The sequence below is a fragment of the Phocoena sinus genome, chromosome 18 (genome assembly GCF_008692025.1).
Source record: "Phocoena sinus isolate mPhoSin1 chromosome 18, mPhoSin1.pri, whole genome shotgun sequence".
In the NCBI taxonomy this organism is placed as follows: Eukaryota; Metazoa; Chordata; class Mammalia; order Artiodactyla; family Phocoenidae; genus Phocoena; species Phocoena sinus.
Window position 1 is genome coordinate 18,224,834 of NC_045780.1, and position 22,677 is coordinate 18,247,510.

General features: G+C 37.5%; 1 protein-coding gene across 2 annotated transcripts in view; it reads right to left on the bottom strand.

Moving 5' to 3' along the window:
• Positions 1-22,677, bottom strand: part of LOC116742984 (histone-lysine N-methyltransferase SETDB2-like) — an 82,652-nt gene that overhangs the window by 32,839 nt on the left and 27,136 nt on the right. The window contains exons 6-14 of one of the 2 annotated variants that reach the window (XM_032610926.1): positions 20,533-21,096; positions 16,104-16,220; positions 15,194-15,363; positions 13,458-13,677; positions 12,785-12,884; positions 11,314-11,407; positions 8,278-8,603; positions 4,478-4,566; positions 276-3,888 (exon numbers count right to left, since the gene is read on the bottom strand). In XM_032610926.1, coding sequence (XP_032466817.1) covers positions 3,771-3,888; positions 4,478-4,566; positions 8,278-8,603; positions 11,314-11,407; positions 12,785-12,884; positions 13,458-13,677; positions 15,194-15,363; positions 16,104-16,220; positions 20,533-21,096 — 1,798 coding nt within the window. In that variant the 3' untranslated portion in view covers positions 276-3,770. Of the gene's footprint in view, positions 1-275; positions 3,889-4,477; positions 4,567-8,277; positions 8,604-11,313; positions 11,408-12,784; positions 12,885-13,457; positions 13,678-15,193; positions 15,364-16,103; positions 16,221-20,532; positions 21,097-22,677 lie in introns of those variants that run through there. The other variant, XM_032610928.1, reaches the window with a different exon arrangement.

A 22,677-nucleotide genomic window follows, 5' to 3' on the forward strand; every position in this document is an offset into this window, starting at 1 on the left:
AGATGCAGTTCTCAAACAGAAACTCGCAACTTCTCCAGATCTGAGTCTGAATTTGAATTGCTTTCTTAAAAAAAAAAATCATGCCAGGAGCTCCCCACCCTGCGCCCACTTAAGCGATAGTCGGAGTAAAGGTGGCCGAAGCCCCTGGACTCAGCTGGAGAAATGATTGTTCTTCTGAGGGTTTATCCATTATTTTCTAAAAACTGTATCACACCAAGTCTGGCCTAAACAGGTCTATCATAAACGGACGCAGAATTAACTGACAGTAATTCCAGTTGCAGTCGCAAGCCTTTATTTAGCACCCATTGGGTACACAGCACCATACAAGACAAGGTTTTTGGTGCATGGAATACACATGTAGAGAACACAAACGCATATAATTAAATTACAGTTAAAAAACAAGTTGCTCTGTAAAAGAAGCATGTAATAGCTGGTGGTTTGCTGAGGAACTAATCAAAGGAAAACTCCTGGAGGTCTTGCTTTTTGAGCAGATTTTAAAGAGAGGAAAGGAGGCAAACTGGGGACAGAAAAGAGAACAATATTAAAAAGGATAACTTGGATAGTCTTGACAAACACAAATGGATTACAGAAGCAAGAGTGTGGAGATGCAAAACGGGAGAAAAGAGCACGCTCTGGCAGCAAAGTTTTTTTTCTTTCAAGCAGTAAGATGGAAGAGTAATCCTTGCCAGGCCAGAAAGAAAGTCCTAAAGAGACTGGATAAGAAACTGAAGAGCTCAGCTAGGTCAGGTGAAGCAGTTGAAGAGCCCCTTACCCCGCTCTCAGTTTATAATCTCAGCTTTTCAGTGTTCCACTATTAAGAATGAGCAGACTTAACACACATATATGGAATCTAAAAAAAAAATGATTCTGAAGAACCTAGGGGCAGGACAGGAATAAAGATGCTGTCCTCTATGCAGACATAGAGAATGGACTTGAGGACACAGGGAGGGGAAGGGTAAGCTGGGACGAAGTGAGAGTAGCATGAACATACATACACTACCAAATGTAAAACAGATAGCTAGTGGGAAGCAGCCGCATAGCACAGGGAGAGATCAGCTCGGTGCTTTGCGTCCAACCTAGAGTGGTGGGATAGGGAGGGTGGGAGGGAGACACAAGAGGGAGGAGATATGGGGATGTATGTATATGTATAGCTGATTCACTTTGTTATACAGCAGAAATTAACACACCATTGTAAAGCAATTATACTCCAATAAAGATGTTTAAAAAAATCCCTTATTTAAAAAAAAAAAAAAAAAAGAATGAGCCGACTGCCAAGATCTAACTAACTAACTGAGGAAAGCCTAAAACATGAAAGACAAAGACCAAAGGACACATACAGGGAAAACACAGAAACAAACCTTGCAGGTCACAGAATATTCAGGAAAAAGAAAATATAGATACGAATGCCTGTATGTATGTTATACTATATAAATAGTATTTTCAAAGAGATAAGATACTGCAACCATGAACCAAAAATAGGATACTGAAGAAAAAAAAAAACATTCAGAGAAGAGAGCTCTAGAAATTTAAAATGAGACCAAAAGAAAAAACCTAACCAGAACACAACAAAACCCAATCCCCACCCCGCAAAAACCCCCCAAACGAAAACCCAACACAATAGACAAATTGTAAGATTAAGTTGAGGAAATCTCCCAGAAAGTAGAGCAAGAAGACAAAGCTGGAAATTAAGAGAAAAGATAAGAAAATGAGAGAACCAATCCTGGAGGTCTAATGTCTAGATAAATAGGAAGAGACAACAGATAACAGAACTATTTCATTAAAGAAATATAGTTCAAGAAAATTTCTCTGAAGAACAAAGTTTTCAGATTGAAAGATCCCTCCCACCAAGCACCTGGTATGAGGTATGAAAACTAACTCTTACTGGGAACAGAACATTGGGACAAAGAGAATGCTATAAGCTTGAAAAAATTGGCCACGTATACAAAAGATAAAGAACGGCTTTGTCTGACTTCCAACAGTCACCCTGAAGGCCAGAGGTGAGGACATTTTCAGACTTCAAAGCAGCAACACTGGAATGTAGCAGATGTGTTCAAAATTGGGTATGGAAGCTACTCACGAACTGAGTACCCATACCCTGCCAAAATAGCAATCAAGTGTAAGGGTAAAATAACATGTTCAAACATACAAGGGCTCAAAATATTCACCTCTCATTTTTCCCTTTCAAAAGCTACTGGAGGATGTGCTTCACCAATATGTGGGAGTAAATCCAGGAAAGGGGAAATAATGGGATTTAACTGGAAACAGACCTGACATAAGGAAGACAAAGGGAATCTCTAGGATGCTGATGGAAGATGACAGCTGTGAACCAGTACAGAATGAAGCAGATCAAGATGTTGATTTCTGCACAAAAACATTTTCCATACTTATCAAGTGTCTTCACTTTATTTTAGTGCATTGCCTAAAATCCCTGCATCTTTACTGGGAATAAATGGACTTCTCAACTTTCCTCATCTGTCTACAGGCTGTTTGGGTTATAATTTTTTGCTCCCTTTCCTAGCTCTTTGGTTTCCCACTCTCTAAACCAATTTCAAGTTAAATTTTTATTTAGTTCAATATTTTAAAGAAATTAGTCGGATCCAAACTTAGAAGTGATTTTTGTTTGAAAGGTAACCAAACTAAACCCAGAATCAAGATCAAAAAAAAAAGAAAAAAAACCAGAACTACTTTTAATTACTCCTTTTTGAGCTAGTATTCCCATCCTGGTTCCTAGTGGGAAGTTCCTGGCAGCCAAATGTATATCTTTGTTATAGATAAAATCAGTTTTAACTTTTGGAGATTCTCATCTTCTTTCCACTAGATAATCATGGTTAGGTAACCTAGAGCAAAGTAACTTTCTCTAGGAAAATAATTTGCACATCATGCCTAGGAGAGTCCAAGGGTCTGTTTCAGACTTTGCAGTTCAGTAGAATTGTTTTGTTAAGTGAAATTCTTGCCCAGCACAATCTCTTCTGGCTTAAATAAGCCATGTCTGACTATTTTCTAAGTTTCCTTTTCATAAGGCTCTATCTAGAACAAAAATATTCTAATTCCTCCAAGTTTCTACTCCCTCCTTTCCTGTCCATGTTTATGTGGAAGGACTGAAGAGAATCTGTGGAAAAGAAATTGAATCACAAAGAGTGTGCCAAAACCTTCCCCACAGGAGAGCTTCTACCCCTTCTCATTCAAACGGACTGATGGGACACTTTCACGGAGCCAGATACAGCTTCTCCAACTAGCACTAAAATACTTGGAAGTAACATGCATGAAGTGAATTTCGACAGATTCTTCAGGCTCTGTTGCCCACCTTATGGTTCACAATGGTAAATTATTTGCCAGGAATTAAACATAAATAAATTTTGTAGGTAAAGATGTGAGCTTTGGCCCTTTGGGGCCATGAAAGTCAAAGATAATTCCAAAAGCAATAAGAAGTGCTGAAATCAATTGTGACATTTGTCTTTCTTAATATATAATTTACAAATAAGTTACAAATTATATAGCAGTATTTCATATAAAATATACACTTCCATCCTACTCATGTACAGTTGAACAGCAGTAAGAATAAAGAGATACCCTATGCATATGAAAATGTCCTTATTTTGTTCCTAGTATTTCTAAGTAATGCAAATGGACCCCCCAACAAGGGTAAACTGAGAGGAATTCTCTTGATGGATCATAACCTAAATTAATTCCACTGACCACTGGGGTTTCTTTTGCATGACTCTAATTTCAGCTTGATAAGCTAATTTCATGAACAGGCACTAGCTACAGATTTATAATATTTTTTTCCTACACTTATTAACCCCACATTGGCAGAATATTTCTTTTTCAGGCATAGTCCCAGCTTCATAACCATAATCCCATGTTAGTTCTGTTCTTGCTTTCACATACCTAGAAAGTAGAAATTTTAAAAATAATCATAAATTACCCTGAATAACTACCAAATGAACCAAATTTGATTATATCAATTTTCATATTAACATCATTAACCATCCTCAAAAATATGGTTTTCTCTCTCTCTCCAACAACAACCAATTAGGAATGCTCTTTTATTAAGAATAATCATTGAAGTTTTATTTCAAATCTACTAAAATCATAAGTAAGAAGAAACTTGTCAATATCTACAAGGAAGGAAGTGTGTTTTGCAAACAGTGGAACCCAGTAATGTGATGAGGCATGTGGTGTGGTAGTTGGGGGCAGTTTGGACTCAAAGATGTAGCATTCTGCATCATTTATCCTCTGAACTGAACTGGCTGAGGCCTGCCATCCTTAGCCTTTTCAGGCATTAACTCTAAGAGGAAATAAGAATGAAAATTTCAGCTATTTAAAATTTTATTGACCACAAACACTTTGGGATAACTGAATATTCTAGGGTGCCAGATATGTGGGGCTATAGCATATATCTTCTCTTAATATTTTTCTACTGTTATTTTTAAAGTCACAATTTCAAAATGAAATCATATAAAAAAAATTTTCAAACCTGTTGGTGAAGAACGCCACCAATGGAAAATTTCTGTCATGTGTTTCTACAAAAACATTCTGTACCAAAAGATTTGGGCAACAACTATGCTGTTAAAAAAAATAAACAAACACAGAGGTTAGACATAGCATCCAGTTTGATGCCTTATTCTTTGCAGCATTAGAATACCATTCTGTTTCCAACACATCTAACTTATTTTTGTTTATATCTTTTTTTTCCTGACTAGTATATAGAATATCATAGCTCATTACAATTTTGTTGACGGTAGGAATCCATTCAGAAAAGCCCTGTTTTGACACTCTTACATCTTTCCAGTAGAAAGGCAAAATGGTGCAAACCCCTATAGAAGATAATCTGTCAGTATTTATCATTATTATAGATGCATATCTTTTGATTCAGCAATCCAGTATCTGGAAATGTATCCGACAGATATATCTGCACATGTATCCATGTGTAAGATTATTCACTGAACATTGTTTTTAACAGTAGAAGTTTGGAAACAATCCAAATATCTATCTAAAGAGGATTGGTTACATGAACTTTAGGATATCCACACATTGGAATTCTATGCAGCTATTAATATAAACAAAAAGAACGAGGAGCTCTGTGTACTGATTAGAAGGATCTCCAGGGCACGTTGCTAATTAAAAAAAAACAAGGTGTAGGACGGTAAATATAATATGCTATCTTTTATGTAATGGGTAGGAATAAGAACATATATTTATATTTACTTGTATTTGCATAAAGAAACTATAAGAATACACAAAAAAGTAGTAAAAATGATTTTACTATAGAGGGTGGAGTGGGGGCCGGGTGAATGTGGGCACAGTACATTTTTTTAAAACAAAACAAAAAGTTTAATATGAAGAATGTATATGACCTGAGTTTTACAACACAGTCAAACAGACCCGTTGGAAACGGTACCTGTATACGTAACTGATTTCTCTGCTGAACATGACCTTCTCCTTTCTCCAAGGCTTCTAACATGATGATACTATTTCCTCCTATTACCACCATTCCAATATATTGTTCTGTTGCCCACTAGCTGCCACCTCTACACATTCATCTATCACCAGATTCATAAAGGGATCAAATCCCAGCAATTTTCCTCAGACATATTTGCCACCATTAAATTTCAATGATAACTTCCTGTCCACACAGTTTTTTCAATTTGGGCCTGGTAAGCTTTACTCATGGTGCCTACTTGGCAGGGTCAGAGCTACCTTGATACAGAATTCTGTTTGGCTGTATGTATGTACGTAGGTATTCTCTAAGACTTTTTATTTTATTTAAACTTTGAAATCTCGTGAATGTATTATCTAAGTAGAAAATTAAATTTAAAAAGAAAGAAAAGCCTGTTTTTTTCCTCCTATAAAGAAGGGATGGACCCAGCTGGTGAAACCAACCATATAGTTGTAGTGCAGCCACCATTCAACATAACCTACCAGAAAGGAAGCCACAACAGTCCTTTGCTAGAGATCATTCTTTTTTTTTTTTTTTTTTGGTACGTGGGCCTCTCACTGTTGTGGCCTCTCCCGTTGCGGAGCACAGACTCCGGACGCGCAGGCTCAGCGGCCGTGGCTCACGGACCCAGCCGCTCTGCGGCATGTGGGATCTTCCCGGACCGGGGCATGAACCCGCGTCCCCTGCATCGGCAGGCAGACTCTCAACCACTGCGCCACCAGGGAAGCCCTAGAGATCATTCTTTAATGATCTTCTGGCTCTCCTGGCATGTTTAATAGCTCCTAGCATGTTTGGCAATAGTGTAGAAGTAGTGAAAGTGGAATAGAGAAAAGCAGTTGTAGGAAAGAGGAAGGGAGGAGAGGATTCTGTTCCCTGTTAACCAAGTATCCTCCTAACTAGGACAGAGAAAAAGAAAAAAGCCAAATAAACAGATTTATCTAGCAAGGAGAAAAGCTCTTTGGTTTTAAAGATTTTCCGACTTAAGAGTATTTTCTCTTCTGATGGCACCTGAATTACATGTAAAATTATCACTGAGGACTTCCCTGGTGGCATAGTGCTTAAGAACCCACCTTCCAATGCAGAGGACACGGGTTCGAGCCCTGGTCCGGGAAGATTCCACGTGCCACGGAGCAACTAAGCCCGTGCGCCACAACTACTGAGCCTGTGCTCTAGAGCCCGTGAGCCACAACTACTGAAGCCCGCATGCCTAGAGCCCATGCTCCACAACAAGAGAAGCCACCACAATGAGAAAGCCCGCACACCACAACAAAGAGTAGCCCCTGCTTGCCCCAACTAAAGAAAGCCTGTGCGCAGCAACGAAGACCCAACGTAGCCAAAAATAATTAATTAAATTAAAATAAAAATAATCTCTGAACGTCAACTTCAAACTACTCAAAAGTCATTTTAAAGAGGTGTTGAGGAAATTCCCTGGTGGTCCGGTGGTTAGGACTCCACTTTCACTGCTGAGAACCCAGGTTCGATCCCTGGTCGGGGAGCTAAGATCCCGCCAGCTGTGCGGCGTGGCCAGAAAACAAAAAAAAAAAAAAAAAAAAAGGGGTGTTGAGCTTCGCAAAGGGAATGCATAAAAGAATCATGGGCCATGCATGCTTCCCATTACTTTAAGGGAAAAAGCAAAGCTGCCCATCCCACTAATTCAACCCCAGAGAGGAAGAAGAGCTCGGATACAGATCAAAGAGAAAAATTAAGGCCATATCCAGGGGTCAGAGTACTAGAGTGGACCTTTCCAAAGATGTGTGGAGGGTATCAAAGTTCCCATCCTCCTTCCACGACTCCTCTTCACTCTCCTGGATAGGATAAGCAAGGACAAAGTGGAGCCCAGAGAGTAGGGGGCATACAGGTGGCTTCCACATGGTCCAGTTGGCCAAAGAGAGTCTATATACACACTGGGACTAGAGGTTGAAGCGAATTTTTTTTCCTGTAGGATTCCTGGGACCATACATTCTTTGATAAACATGTATGACGGTAGGAGGCAGGATAGAATAGCAGTATGATGGGAAAGCTACAAGGTAACTCCACCCTACACAGTAGTTATGGCCAATAATACAAGTTATCCCTCTTATCATGAAGATGCCAGGAGTCTTAAGTCTTGAACCTTAAAATCAAGGAAATCATAAATATTTCTCTGTATAAACAAAAATAAATCTCATTACATATATCCTAAACATACACTGAAACAGAAAACGACTATGGTTTAGGAATAAAAAAGGAGTAAGACAGTAAAATGCAATATTCTGATAAATGTACTGGTTTTCTGTACTAAGCCACTAAACCACTCAAACCTTAGTGAGAGTAAGCAAAACATAAGTACTCCCAACTGATTTTTTTGGATAGAGGCATTTCTGAATAAGACATACTGTATTATATAAGACACAAAAGAGAAGCTTATTCTATGTGTCCCATTGTGATTTTTTTTTGAAGTAATGAATCTTGAAAACCTTTCAATAAACATATATGATTTTCTTACTATTTCTTATAGCTTTCTCAAGCAAATGTTTACTGTGTGCCAGGTACCTTTTAAGCACTTTATATATAATACATTTAATCTTTATAACATCCTAGACAGTTATTATTATCTCCATATTATAGGGGTGGGAAATACAGCATAGAGAGGTCAAGTAACATGCCCCAGGTCATGTGTGGAGGACTGGCATTTTTAAAAAATTTTTTTAATTGAAGTATATTTGGTTACGACTGGCATTCTAATCTAGGTAGTCTGGTTTTGGAGTCTTTTAATCATATTTTCCTCATGAGTTTGTTAAGAAGCCTAGGAAAAAAAAAATGTGTTTAGACATAGGAACCTCAGCCCATATACTCACATTAAGGAAGCGGCCCACATTTCCTTCTTTTGTGGCATCCAATAAAAACACACTCCCTTTATTGAACTTCTTTAGAGAATCAGATGAAGCATTCTTGGTTTCACTTGGTAACTCTTTATCACAAAAGACCTGCTGGTTTTGACATGCTGGAGATTTTTCCTCTTGGGGCTTTTGTATTTGAATCTCATTCTGATCATCCAGTGTGACTGTTTGGTGACATCTGCCCCCTGGTGGAGTTTCTTCTCTACATTTAGTTATATCTATCACATCTGATTCAATCACAGGGTTGCCTTCAGAATCTTCAGCTTGGTTTGAGCTTGAGTCCTCTAATAAACATTGTGGAAGGAATTGTCAGGAAATATAATTGGCTGAGCAATAGTGCTGAGAGTAACAATACTAATTAAATGCAAGCTGTGCTAATTATTGCTAATCCTTACAATGTATTAAGGTAGACAGTACTCCAATTTTACAAATGAAAACTTCAAGCCTCTGAAGGCTTAAGGGATTCACCTAACTAGCAATAGTAATGAGAAGTGGGGTAAGAAACCCAGAAATATCTGACCCCAAAGCCTGCCTTCTTTCTACTACATAACAATGCCTTTTTATGAATCTGTATACATGTTGCTTCCTGTTACTATATTTAATCTCTACTCCTTAGAAACTGACTTACCTCTCTTCAACTTTGGAACCTGCATTTAAGTGTATTCTAAACAGCTGTAACAGAGAGGGTATTTAGGGAGCACTTTAGGCCTTTAATATACCAATGAAAGGCCTGAGGAGACCCTGATGGAGTCACCCTCTATAAGTCCCAATAGTAATAACTATTGCTATGGGTTTTGTATACATTAGTGTTTGGAGTTTTTACTAGATGATCATTCAATAATTACACTTTTACAAACAACAGTACTTTAGAAGAAGATGAACTACTTATTTTTCTTATCGAATAATGGAAATAATTTTTTGAAAATATTCAAAAGTATGAATGCATGTCAAATGGAATAAAATGATTTATTTATTTATTTTTTTTTTTTTTGAGGTATGCGGGCCTCTCACTGTGGTGGCCTCTCCCGTTGCGGAGCACAGGCTCTGGACGCGCAGGCTCAGCAGCCATGGCCCACGGGCCCAGCCGCTCCGCGGCATGTGGGATCCTCCCAGACCGGGGCACGAACCCGTGTCCCCTGCATCGGCAGGCGGACTCTCAACCACTGCGCCACCAGGGAAGCCCATGATTTATTTTTAAAAAGTCATTTGTGTCACCTAATTCAGTGGCACAAAGAAATTATACTTCTCTAAAATTAATGTTTTTGATGTAATCATCACTGTTGCTGGCTGCTACTCCTACATGTACTCATATTTTAATCATGCGTTACTTGTGAGCCATAATAGTACATAACTAATTTTTGTGGTACCTGCTATATACATTGTAGTAGTCAATGGAAATGACAAAAGAACCAAAAGTAACAGTAGTCGTATGACTCACATGCATTAAATGGTGATATATCAGAATGTCATCCCAAAATATGCATCTCTGACATAAGGACTATTTTGAGCTAAGGGCAATTGAGTAGCAATACAGGAAAAGCTCAGCCCTCCCCCCATGTGTCTAAAAGCAGGATATAAATTTACAAAGGTGTCCCTCCATCTATAATACTAGGAAGGACAAAAGTTAATTACCAGAGATAACTTTAGACCTTTGTCAGCTTGGAGACTGAACCAAAGCAATCTACATAGCATACTTGACTAACTAGCCTTTATCTACCATTGGTTTCACATATATCTGGGTTCCCACAATTTCCACCACGAGATATTCAAGGCCCTTTTCCTTTGTCTTGTTATTCCTCTAAAAATTTATTGTTCTTTAACTAAGATACTAGATAAGCCAGAGTTCTAAGCCACCTCTCTGAGTTACTCATCTCTGAGTACTCATGTGTTATGTGTATAATATGCATACTAATAAACTTTTGTTTTTCTCTTGTCAATCTGTCTTTTGTCAGTCTAATTTACAGGGCTCTGGCTAGACAGCTTAAGATGGGTAAAAAGAGATTTTCCTCCTCTACAGGTGAAATTATTATAAGTGCCCTTTCTTGATAGACCTTTTCTGTCAAGGAGCTGCCTTGCCTCCCCCAGTCTCCATCCTTTAAGACCAGGTGGGGAGTTGGGGGTGCAGATGCAAGGAAGCCCAAAGGCAGAAGAGGCAATAGTTGGTCAGTTCTTCACAAAGGGTCATGTCTCAGCAATGCCTCTCCACTGAGGGATATATTGAAATGCAAATGAACAAAATCCAAGTTTGTCAGGTTGTAATATTAACCATGGCAGGTCCGGTAACACTGAAAGATAAGCACTCAGGGTAGCAATATTTACACTTTTTGCTAAGCATCCCCTGCAGCAGCACTGGCTGGAATACTGCAGGAGAATGATGTGTCTTTATTTTTAAGGAGCCTAAACGAAGGGTTAGGAAATAGCTGCATTGGACAATGCTTCCAAAGCCATAGATAGACTATGCAGACTTGGAGCTGACCACCCCTTTCTCCTGCCACGCATCAAGTCATGGTTGGCATCTAGACCAGGGGTCAGCAAACTTCTTCTGTAAGGGGCCAAACGGTAAATACTGTAAGCTTTGTGGGCCACATGGTCTCTGTTGTGACTATTCAGTCTGCTGCTATAGTGTGAAAGTAGACAGAGACGACATGTAAACGAGAGTGTGGCTCAGTTCCAATACAACTTTATTTAGGAACACTGAAATTATAATTTCCTATAATTTTCAAGTGTCACAAAGTATTACTTATCTTCCCATTTTTTCTCAGTTATTATTTAAAAGGTAAAAATTATCTTAGCTCATAGGCTATACATAAACAGGTAGTGGGCTAGATTTGGCCCACCAATTATAGTTTTGCCAACCTCTGATCTAAACAAGTAGAAACTCTTGTGATGAATGCCACATTTTTGTTATGGAGTCTGAGAAAATGAGCCACAAGTACTGAGCAAGAGAGACAAAACGGCAGAAGAGGCAAGCAATAAGACTGAAACAAAGCCTACCTCTCATTTCCTTGGCTTTAGAGTTCAGATGTACTTGAGTTGGTTTAAATCCACCATTATCTTCTGAGGTGACAGACTCTGAGGAAGTAAATCCCTTAAAAGAAAACAAGGAAGATGTCTTTACTTCCTAGGTCAGGAAAAAAAATTTAATTTAGCAGTAAGGCCTCTTTCATCAAATGTCAATCTTCACAGGCTATAGCTACTAGATTAGTTTTGAAAGCCTCTCTGAAGTGATGGAGCCCTTATGGCTGTATTTCACTCCTAGGCACTTTAGTGAACAACAGCTATGAAAATTATAAGGACTGTCAAGACACTCTTTAGGCATTATAAATTCAAAATAAAATTCAAATACACCTGTCTGTATCCCTCAATTCTGATGCCAGATTATAAATCTGGCTTCAACTATAAGATGTGCAAAGATTAAAAACACTCTTTGGCTAGTTACTTCAAAGAAAAGGTTAAAGGAATTGCCTGTCTCCATGAGTTGCAGACACTGCAGTCACTTTAAATGGTAATGATAACTTTCAAAAAGGGGTATATGCTGAGCACAATGCTTGGTACTCAACTAAGCGCTCCACACATGTTGACCATTATTATTATTATTTATGTACTTCAATGGTCAACATGTGTGGAGCACTTAGTTGGGTGTCAAGCATTGTGCTACACAAAGTTTCTGATGTTTATCTCATTTAATCCTCTTAACTCTGAGACAGATACTATTATTCTCATTCTACAGATAAAGAAATGTAGACAGAGAGATGTCAAGCAGCTAGTAAGCTGCAGTGCTGGAGGGCAAACCCAAGCCTATGTGATTCCCCGGCCCAATCTTTTCATAATCATGTGGTACTGAGGAGGTACCTACTTAATGTTACTAGGCAGAGGGCAAATATTTGCACACCACCTAGGGCAGAGTTTTTATTTTTCATCAACAAGCCTTACCGTGAACTACCATAATGTCTGCCTGTTCTTTTTTTCCTGCATCATTCTGTTTTGAAGTTACAGTCTCTGACTATTCTTCTCAGTATAGACTGAAAAGTGTACCTTCAGAGGCTATCATGTAAAATGTTGCTTTCTTGATGATTCTTTCATTAGGCTGCTTCTCTTCTTTCTCCTACATCTCACACCATCTCTCCTTAACTTAAATTACTCCATCCTTTTTTTCTTATTATGTAATACTATCAACTCTTGAACACTTTAGCTTCTTCTACAAATTCTTAGACTGGATAGCTCTCAGTCTCAGTAGAGTACACTGTCAGATCATGACCAACATTCTCCTTATATATCTAAGTTGGGAACATGCCAACCACCATGGAAGATACTAAGTAAATAAAACATAGTCCTAACACTTTAACAGCACCACATTACAAAATAATAAAAGAAATCCTACACATTATTAAGTAACACAAACAATTTGAACTAAGTAATAGTTAATGTTCTCAGAAGGGCACCATCTACATTTTGCAGTTTTTACCATCTTTTTCCCATTGTGTTGAATACTGGCCGTCTTGGTTTTAGGACTTCTAATGACTGAATGATACTGAATTCTTGAAATACTGTTACATTTCATTTCTCTGAAAAGGAAAAAAAAGTTATTCTGTATATCACTAAAAATACTCTTTATTGTGCCCTGAAATATAGATAGCTTCACTGTTACATAAATATCCATTAGAAATTAATCTAAGTTATAACATCTATGCCTACCCCTCACTAGAAGAAAAAAGTATAATCATATTTTAAAGTCAATCATTTTTGAAGTATATTAAAAAACTGAAGAAAACCTAAGAAAAGCTTTGCAAATAAAACGGTGATAGAAAATAAAAAGAACTGCAAAAGTTACGACATCCATAAAGAACCTGATTAAAGTCAAAGTTTTTTTTTTTTTTTTTTTTAAAGTCAAAGTTTTTAAAGGTAAGACTCCACAAATGGAAACTGAGGAAATAAAGTATGTTGGCTAGATTTTTAAATCTAAGTGCCCTAGATTTCTCACAGTGTTAAACTTACAACTGTGAAGCAAGTTGACATACAGGAGATATATAGGAGTGGAGGTAGAAAGTAAGAAAGAAAGATGAAAGAGAAAGAACTACTCTTGATCAACAGTATACAGCATAGATCAATCTTGACTGGGTTCATAAGATCTCACTCACATAATAGGCTCTTTGGGATTATTATGGAGCTTAGGTGGACACTCCTCAGTCACAGCACTTCTAGGATATGTTTCCAATTCTAATGGGATAACTTCAACCTCACAATCTGTAACTTCTATTTTCCTCTTTTTTGAAAACATATTTTTCATAATATTCTCTTCTTTTCCATTTTCATCAATAGCATCAGGATTCTCAGTGTTAGATCTGCTTAGTAATCTTCCTAAAAGAAAAAAGTAAAAGAGCTTAACACAACAAAAAATAACACAATTACTAGCAACAAAAGGGCATCTCTTCTGCTCCGTTACTGAAGAACCCTGTAGGGTATACCTTATTTCTAGAATGAAGATTAAACACTAACTCATCCTAGAAAGCTATTGTAAGAAATAATATATAAAAGACCAAGAAGAGATTTCGTATCTCCCAGTACATGAAAAAATACAGGGCATCTAAAAGAAGTATTTGTCTGTTGTGGTATAACATGAAAGAGAAGAGATTTAGCTACAATAATATAAAACAAAAATACAGATCAGAAAGCATTCTAGAAAATTAGAGAGGTGAACTCTAGTCTTAAAATTTCAGCTTTTGTGTCTAGTTATAAATGCTTTATCATTTAAAACCTTTACTCTTTTTATAAAGTGACCTATTTAAATCTGTGGTGATATGTGCCTATTCTCATATTAAGCCCTAGTGTAATTAAAATCTTCATCTGAAGCTTACGCATTTTCTTTCAAGGAACTCAAAATTATAGTTAACAAGTCAAAATTAGCAACTAGATCAGAGAGATAACTTAGGTGCATTTTCTAGCAATGCAGATAAAGCCAATGAATGATACTTTCTGGACACGATTTGGCATTTTACGGGCAGCATCAAAGAGTTATTTTGAGAAATACGAGACATGAATTGTCTAGGTAAGTTGTGTAGTATGTGTGTCTGTAAGTGGTATGTGGTAGGGATCCAGGTATGACTATTCTGAACTCTGATAATTCTTGCCCTCACTGAAGTGAACCTGGCATTTCAGATGAGGAGGGTTGCTCTAGTCCCTGCTGCCTAGCACATTTCCTTTAGATTGCGTTGAGAGTCGTGTTTCTCCAACCTTTCTCATTTCATGGTACGCACAGAAAGTGAGGATTTTTGCCTGACACTCTGGGGTAAAAGGAAGAGACAACTAGAGACCAACGTGTCTGGCCTGTGGGATATGGCCTGAAAGAATCAGTAATTGCACAACTGTAACACACTGGTTGGAAACTTTAACTCAGAACATGGGCAACTCTCTTGAGTCCCTGAAATGGAGTGAACTGCTTTGCCTGAATCATCACCTCAAGGTATTTATTACAATGTTAACCTATTAAATTCTAGCTCAAGACACTGAACAAGACAGTCTTTGATTAATAATCTTTACCTTAGCAAATCAGTCATTTAGATTTCCTATTTAAATAGGAAGCTTTCTTACCTTACCCCAAAGCATCTGCAGCCACAGAGACCAAAAAGTATGCCTCACACAATAACCCAAGTTTTATCCCTTAGCCTTTCTTTTCTGGAACACCTGATACCTCCTCCTAAGGCATTTCATCCCTTCAGTGCTCAATTTCCCAGTCACTTGTCTTCCTCTGATGCTCCTCCTATATATTGTTGCTCTTGTCCTTGCTATAAGATCTCAGTGGCCCTGACTAGTAAAATGGAGATTCAGAAATGTAGATCTTACTATAGAGTAATGTGAAAGTAAACCTTTGCTTTACCTGAATAAATGCAAACAAACGTCCCTCTGTCAATGTCATCTAGGCAGCGTACTCCCCATCCCTTCTTCTCAGTTTTGAATACTTGTAGCCTCACTTGAGGTCCATGTTGGACAACTCGGTTTTGACACATTCGTCGATTACATTTGCACAACAGGCTGCATTCATAAATGCTGTCAATAAAATATACAAGAGAAAAATCAATCAGACATCTTAAATTAAAAGCATAAGCACTTTATATTGCTACGTCATTAATAATTACCAAGAGAGACAGACTAAGTGTGAAGGCTCCTAGAGCTAGACTGCCTGGTTCCCATCATAGCTCCAGCATTTACTAGCTGTGTGACCTTGAATTTAACCTCTCTGTACTTCAATTTTCCATTTTTAAAATGGGGATTATATGATACTACCTACTTCTTGGGGTTGTTTTGTGAAGATTAAATGAGTTGGTATCTACAAAGTGCTTGAGACAATGCCTGGCACATCGTAAAGGTTAGTTCTTTAAAAATGCCTACGAAGGAAATGTCTAGGAAGGGAAAGTCTAGGAAGAAAATTTTCTGTTTATTTTTATTAATAACAACCATGAGAAGTTGAAAATTCCCAATTCTCAGACAAGCTTTGCACAGTATACATCTTAATGGGGAACCGTCTACCCAAAGTAAGCTAACCCTAGCAGGGAAAGAGTCAGACTCAAAGCAGATGAGTGTTAGAAACAGTCTGCATGTTACATGTGTGCTCTCTGACTTCCATTTCCAAGAACAATATACAAGTTTGTTTTTTTTAATGCCTTAATTTAGATTTTTGGTATAAGAAATTAAGATTTAACAACATTTATAAGACTACAGGCCACAATGATAAAGTACCCTTCTTCAAAGATATAAATACCCTGCAACGGATCCTCAAGGTATCTTACCCAGTAGGTATCTGTCTCTGTAGTCTTTTATATTTATATCCAGTGGTTATTTTACTACTTAACAAGGGGCAAGTCTTGGCATTCCTTGCTGTCAGTTGAAGACACGCACATTTTGTTCTAAAAGGCAACGGATGGAGAAGTCAGAATAAAAAAGCACCAAGTTAAGAGACTATCTTGACAAAAGTGTAAAGGATGTAATTGTATTTAGAATAGTTGTTTGGTTCATGGACTGTTAGATTTCTTCCCTAAATAAAAAAGACCTCTTTGAAAGACAACATCTACCAAACATTTATAAATAATTATAAACTGCCCTGTACCTCTACTTGCTCATGAAATAAATACTTAACTTTATGAGTTTTCTCTAACTTTTCAAAATGAATTCCTTTCATTTCCTATTCTGCAAAACCTTTGTAAAAATTCTCCTATGTCTGCTCTCTTACAATGGATAAACTTATATGTGTCAAACTCAAAAGGGCATATTGCATATGTCTTGTATTATCTCTCCCTCTAGTGACATGAAAATAAATTGGGGAGACTGATGCTGGGTATCTGGCTACTACAATCTGTTTTTCATAACATTGCTAAGCAGTAAACATGCAACCATAAAAAAATTTTCCCGGGCTTCCCTGGTGGCACAGTGGTTGAGAGTCCGCCTGCCGATGCAGGGGACACGGGTTCGTGCCCTGGTCCGGGAAGATCCCACATGCCGCAGAGTGGCTAGGCCCGTGAGCCACGGCCGCTGAGCCTGCGCGTCCGGAGCCTGTGCTCTGCAATGGGAGAGGCCACAACAGTGAAGAGGCCCGCATACCGCAAAAAAAAAAAAAAAAAAAATTTCCCTCTAACTATTTAGATAACTATCTAACATGACAGGGACTTGTAACTCGATAGGGAGTAAAGAACCTGGTTATCTTGGCTATAAACTAGGTATGTAACCACTGTTAAGCTGGTTAAAATCTCTGAATCCTGGCTATAAACTAGGTATGTAACCACTGGTAAGCTGGTTAAAATCTCTGAATCCTGTCTCGTATGTTGAATGGTAAGTGACTTTAAGGTCTTTTCCTCTATGATTTGCTTCTGCATTTTTCTGTTTATACACAATACATGTCAGAGTGGTAACTACTGTTTGCAACAGAAAAAAACAAGCAGTAAATTCATTAATTTGGATTCTATTTACAGATGTAGAAATCTACTGTTGCTTTTTTTAGTATGATTTTGCAAAGTTTAAAAAGTACAGAAAAACACAAACAATAATACAATAAACACTCATATTTTGACCATACAGAATTAGCTGTCATCATTTTGTCTAGTCCTTTTAGTTGACCCTTGAACAATATGAGTTTGAACTGCATGGGTCAACTTATACATGGATTTTTTTCAAGAGTAAATACCACAGTACTACACGATTCACGGTTGGTTGAATGCTCGGATGTGGAACTACAGATGTGGAACCGCTTATATGGAGGGCCAACTATGTTATATGTTATATTTTCTACTGCATGGAGGGTCAGCAGCTCTAACCCCTGCATTGTTCAAGGGCCAACTGTAATTTAAAACATATATACTGTATATATGATCTTCCTTAAAAAAAAAAAAAGCATTACAGATAAAACTAAACTCTCAAGAGGTTTGGTGAGGCATCCTTTATACTTTTTACATACATATTTATCTACAAACAATATATTGTATTTTTTTTAAAAGTACTATAGTTATTATCCTACAACTTTTTTCATTCAATATGTTTTTGAGACCCATCTGTGTTATATACAAATCTAGTTATTTCCTTTTAACTTTTCCACAGCATTTAGATTACAATTAAGTTGCTTGGTATACAATTAAGTTGCTTCTAGTTTTCAATACACCAAAAATGCTACAACATCCTTATTCTTATGCACATGTGTAAGCATCTCTAGGGTAGTAGCTTTCAAATATTTTGACTATGACTCACAGTAAGAAATATATTTTCTTCACAATCCTACAGAGGCATGCATGTTTATATGTGTATGTGTACAAGCAGAAATAACAGTGGCATGAAAGTACCTTATCATGTGGGATGCACGTGGGTACCTTCTGTATGATTTAATTTTTAAAATGCTAGTTGCAAGTGATTTTACATCCTACTAAACCTGTAGCTTGAAAAACAATGCTCTAGATAGACTTAAAAGTACTATTGCTAGAAAGCAGCTATGCATGTCTTCAACTGCTGTGTAATTGTGTGAGAACCCTCCTCCCTCCCCACAAATGACCACCTGGGTTGGTACAGAATTCTAGTTTTACCTTTATTTTCCGTCAGCATTTTAAGCTAATAAGCCTCCTTTTTGTCTTCTTTCTGATGAAAAGTGTGTTGTCAATCTATTTTTCCTCTTTTCTATCTGATAGTGTGAGATTTACTCTTTGCCCTAGATACTTTTTAAGTTGCATCATGATATATTTAGATATAGTTATCTTATTTTCCATTTCTAGTATACAGTGGGCTTTTTCACTCTGAAGACTCCTGTCTTTCTTCAATTCTGGAAAATTCTCAGCTATTATCTCTGAACAATGCTCTTTTCTTCTCAGATGTATGTTAGAATTTTTCATTTATCCTCCATATTTTTTAACCTGTAAATTTATTTTCCCCATATCTTTATCTCTCTGCATTGAGGGAATCTCTTTAGTTTTGCCTTGCAATTCACTAATTCTTTCTCCAGCTCTACCAATGCTTACCATTTAGTCCATCTATTTAGTTTTTATTTCAATGACCATATATTTTATTTCCCATATTTCCAAATGGTTCTTTTATATATACAGTATACTTAAAAAATAATCTCCTTTTCTTGTTTCATGGATGCTAATATTTTATCTCTTTGGACATTTTAAACATACCTATTTTAAAGTCTCTTTCAGTCAGATTCTACATTTACCTCTGATTCTTCAGGTGTGAATGCTGCCAGTTGTTGGGACTTATGCTACCTTCATGGTCCTAAATGTCTTTGTGTGTTCTGACTGTTTGAAATCATACTTTTCATGGAATTTACTCCTGGGTGCTCCTCTACACTGGCTGCTTTCCTCATTGCTCTGGCTCTGACCTATGGGTTTCACAGCTCTAAATCCAGTTGTTATTAACACAATTCCAGGCCCTGTGAGTTATTAGCCTGCTTCCCAGCCTTGTGTAGGTCCCTGTTTCTGTCCCCCAAAAGAGTTCAGTGCCCACTCTCTGCCATGCATGGGACATGTTTAATTCCCATCCTGTCAGGATTAGAATCCCTGGCCCCAGTGCTCATGTCCAATTCCAGATCCCAGTGGGCTTTAGCTTTTGCTTATTTTGTGACTTCTCTTGTAATTTCTGACCAATAGATGAAAATATATATGCTGGTGGTGCATGTTACATGGGGGTTACTTTCTACAGTCTAAGGCAAAAATCACAAACAGTCAAAATTATTCTTTAAAAAACCCCACTAAACTGACCATAAAGTACAGTAAACACTGTTCAACAGTTAGTTTTTTTCCTCCATCACTGAAAGAGATTGGGCTTGGCCAGATGTAAACGGGTTACGTTTAGAGGTAATGCTGAAAAAACAACTTATATTTAAACAGAATAAAACTTGGCACAGTGAGAGGTTTCTTCTATGACAGATCTAAAGGAACTGAGCCAAACTGAGGTAACAGCAGATTGATATCTCATCTCACACTCCTTCTGAGAGGATGGTGAGAACTATGTATATAATTTAAATTATTTCTCTTTATCGCTCTCATGCTTTTTCTTTTTCCTAGTAAAGGCAGCTAAATTTGCATTAAATTAAATGTACATATAATGCAACTCCACTCTACATATGCAAACCTACAAATACCAATAAATTACACACCCTGAAAAAAAAATGGTTTTCACAGTCTTAATATATTAGAACATGTTTTCATTTTTTTTTTATAGAATGTCAATTTTATGATCAGGAGAGGCACCATTAACTTTCTAAAAAAAGTAGCAAGGAAATGATTTGCAAAAGTAAAATATAACATAATCGTTAAGAGCATGGGTTCAAATCCTGATTCTTAAATTTGTTGACCTTACACTTGGCTTCTCAACTTCCTCATTTGTAACATGGAAATAATATTACCTACCCCATGGGGTTTTGTGAGAACTAAACAAGAAAATATATGTAAAGCACTTGTCACAGTGTTTGGCACAGTTCCACGGCATTAGCTGTAATTGCTGCTATTAGGAGTATGGTACTAGATTAAAGGGAATACTTATCCTTGGAAGAAATAATTCCCAAATTACTGAAATAACTGGCAAAGAGTTTTCTTTCCTATTGCTAATGAGATGCATCTTTCTATTTTAGATTCTCAATGAACTGATTTTAGATAGACAGACAAACTGATACACAGCAGGACTTCTTGACAAGTACCCCTACATTCAGAAGATTTTTTTGAAATGCCATGTTTTTCTACTCACATGTCTATGCAGCCCTCAGAACAGTCACAAGAATCAGTAAACATGTTGGAAAAGCTGTTTAAATAATATGCTCGTGGCCACATAGTCTTTCTGTACTTAAAATGTGGAAGCTTTCTATTGTCAATTTCATTACAGAAAGAAATGGGCACTGATTCCACTCCATTGCTAATATCCGTATCAAAAACAATTTCTTCTTGCCTTGGGTAATTCCGAGTCAACTGAACATAGGTATTGAAAGAAAAGTTATCTGTAAATAGAAAGTTACACTCTGTCTCAAGCAGGTAACGAAAAACTTCCTCCATGTTTCGCAGACTCCTTCCACAAGGGGTTTTATAACTCACGTGGAGTGCTGAAGAATGAGAGTTTGTCTTTGCATGTCGTCTTTGGAAGTGGCATTTGATTGGTAGCTGCAGAGGGTTTTCTCCCTTGAAGGTAAGTGGCATTTTCATCAGACAGGCACTAGAGCAGTCATGCTTTTGGTAAGATAAATTTGAAGATGATTCTTTTTCTCTAAAGTCCGCAACTTTATTTTCCAGAGGGGGAATTTCCTTATTTTCTGTAGATCTGTTTAAAGTTAATTATTTATTAGTATCTCAAATGTATAGCACAATCCCCATTTTTAAAAAAACACTGCACACTAAGGTGGTATTTAACTCCTATTAGCTTCTTGTTAGACAACACTAAAATAAGCCAGACTCTGAAATCAACATCTTACTATGTTCTGCAGCCACATAAAGTTATACCTGAAGGGTTTTTTTTTTTCTGGACTTCAAATATGTGGTGTTTTTTCCAGCACCACTTCTTCAACTGGGTGTCCAATAATTCAGTTCAATTCTGACACTATCGACCTAGAGTCAGCAACAGATTCCACAAGTTAAAGGGCTCAGTCCCATAAGACTGCCCCCATGCCAGATGCCAAATGCAGTTTCCAGGTCACCCACACTCTTGACAACCCCTTTCTCTCGGATAATGTGCTGGAACGACTCAGAACTCAGGAAAGCACTTTAATTACTATTACCAGTTTATAATAAAAGATACACTCAGGAACAGCCAAATGGAAGAGATGCATGGGGCAAGGTAGGTAAGAAGGGGCATGGAGTTTCCATGCCCTCTCCAAATGCACCACCCTTCCAGCACCTCAAACTGTCCACCAACCAGGAAGCTCCAGGAGCCCTGTTGTTTAAAGTTTTTTATGGAGGTTTAACTGCTTAAGCATGAATGATTAAATCATTGGCCACTGGTGATTATCTCCACCTGCAGCCCTTCTCCCTGCCCTGGAGGTTGGGAGGTAGGGCTGAAAGTTTTAGGCTTCTAACCAAGGTTGTCTTTCTGGCGTCCAAACCCCATCCTTAAGTTAACTAGGAGCACCTCACCAAGTCATCTCATTTGCACGCCAAAGACATTCCTACCACTCAGGAGATTCCAAAGGTTTTAGAAGCTGTGTGCTGGGGACCCAGACAAAGCAAGTATCTTTATTATATCACAGTCTAATTTCAGAGTATTCCAGAAAGCTGTGATTACAGTGGTAACTTTTTGCTACATCTACACCAAGAGCACCTAGCAAATTTAGAGTTCATGTAGGACATGAGTTCAGTAAAGACCTGAGGAAGGTTATGTCTTCAGACAAACTTGGTTCAAGCAAAAAACAGTAAAGACTAGGTAAAAAAATAATTAAGAATCCTTTATGCTGTTTTTTCTTTTTGCGTTCAACAACTGTACCAAGTGAACTTTCCCCATAATATGTAACCCACCTGGTCTCATACACATCTGAAAATGGTAAACTACAGGAGAAAATGGAGAGGTTATTGACTTTAAGAAAAAAACGCTGTGAAGATTCCATGTGTTCTAAACTCACGTTTTAAACTTTCACACACACACAAAAACCTGTTTTGTGTTACCTAATATTTTCAATCTATCTCTAGGTATCTGTTATTTATTATAAAAGTAATATAGGTATTTTAGAAAAATTTTTATACTCACTATATAAAGCAGCACTGTCCAACAGAACTTTCTGCATTGATGGAAATATTCTATATCTGTGCTGTCCAATGGCATAGCCACTAGCCACATGCGGCTACTGAATACCTTCAAATGTGGCTACTGTGACCAAAGAACTGAATTTTAAATTTCATTTTAAGTAATTCA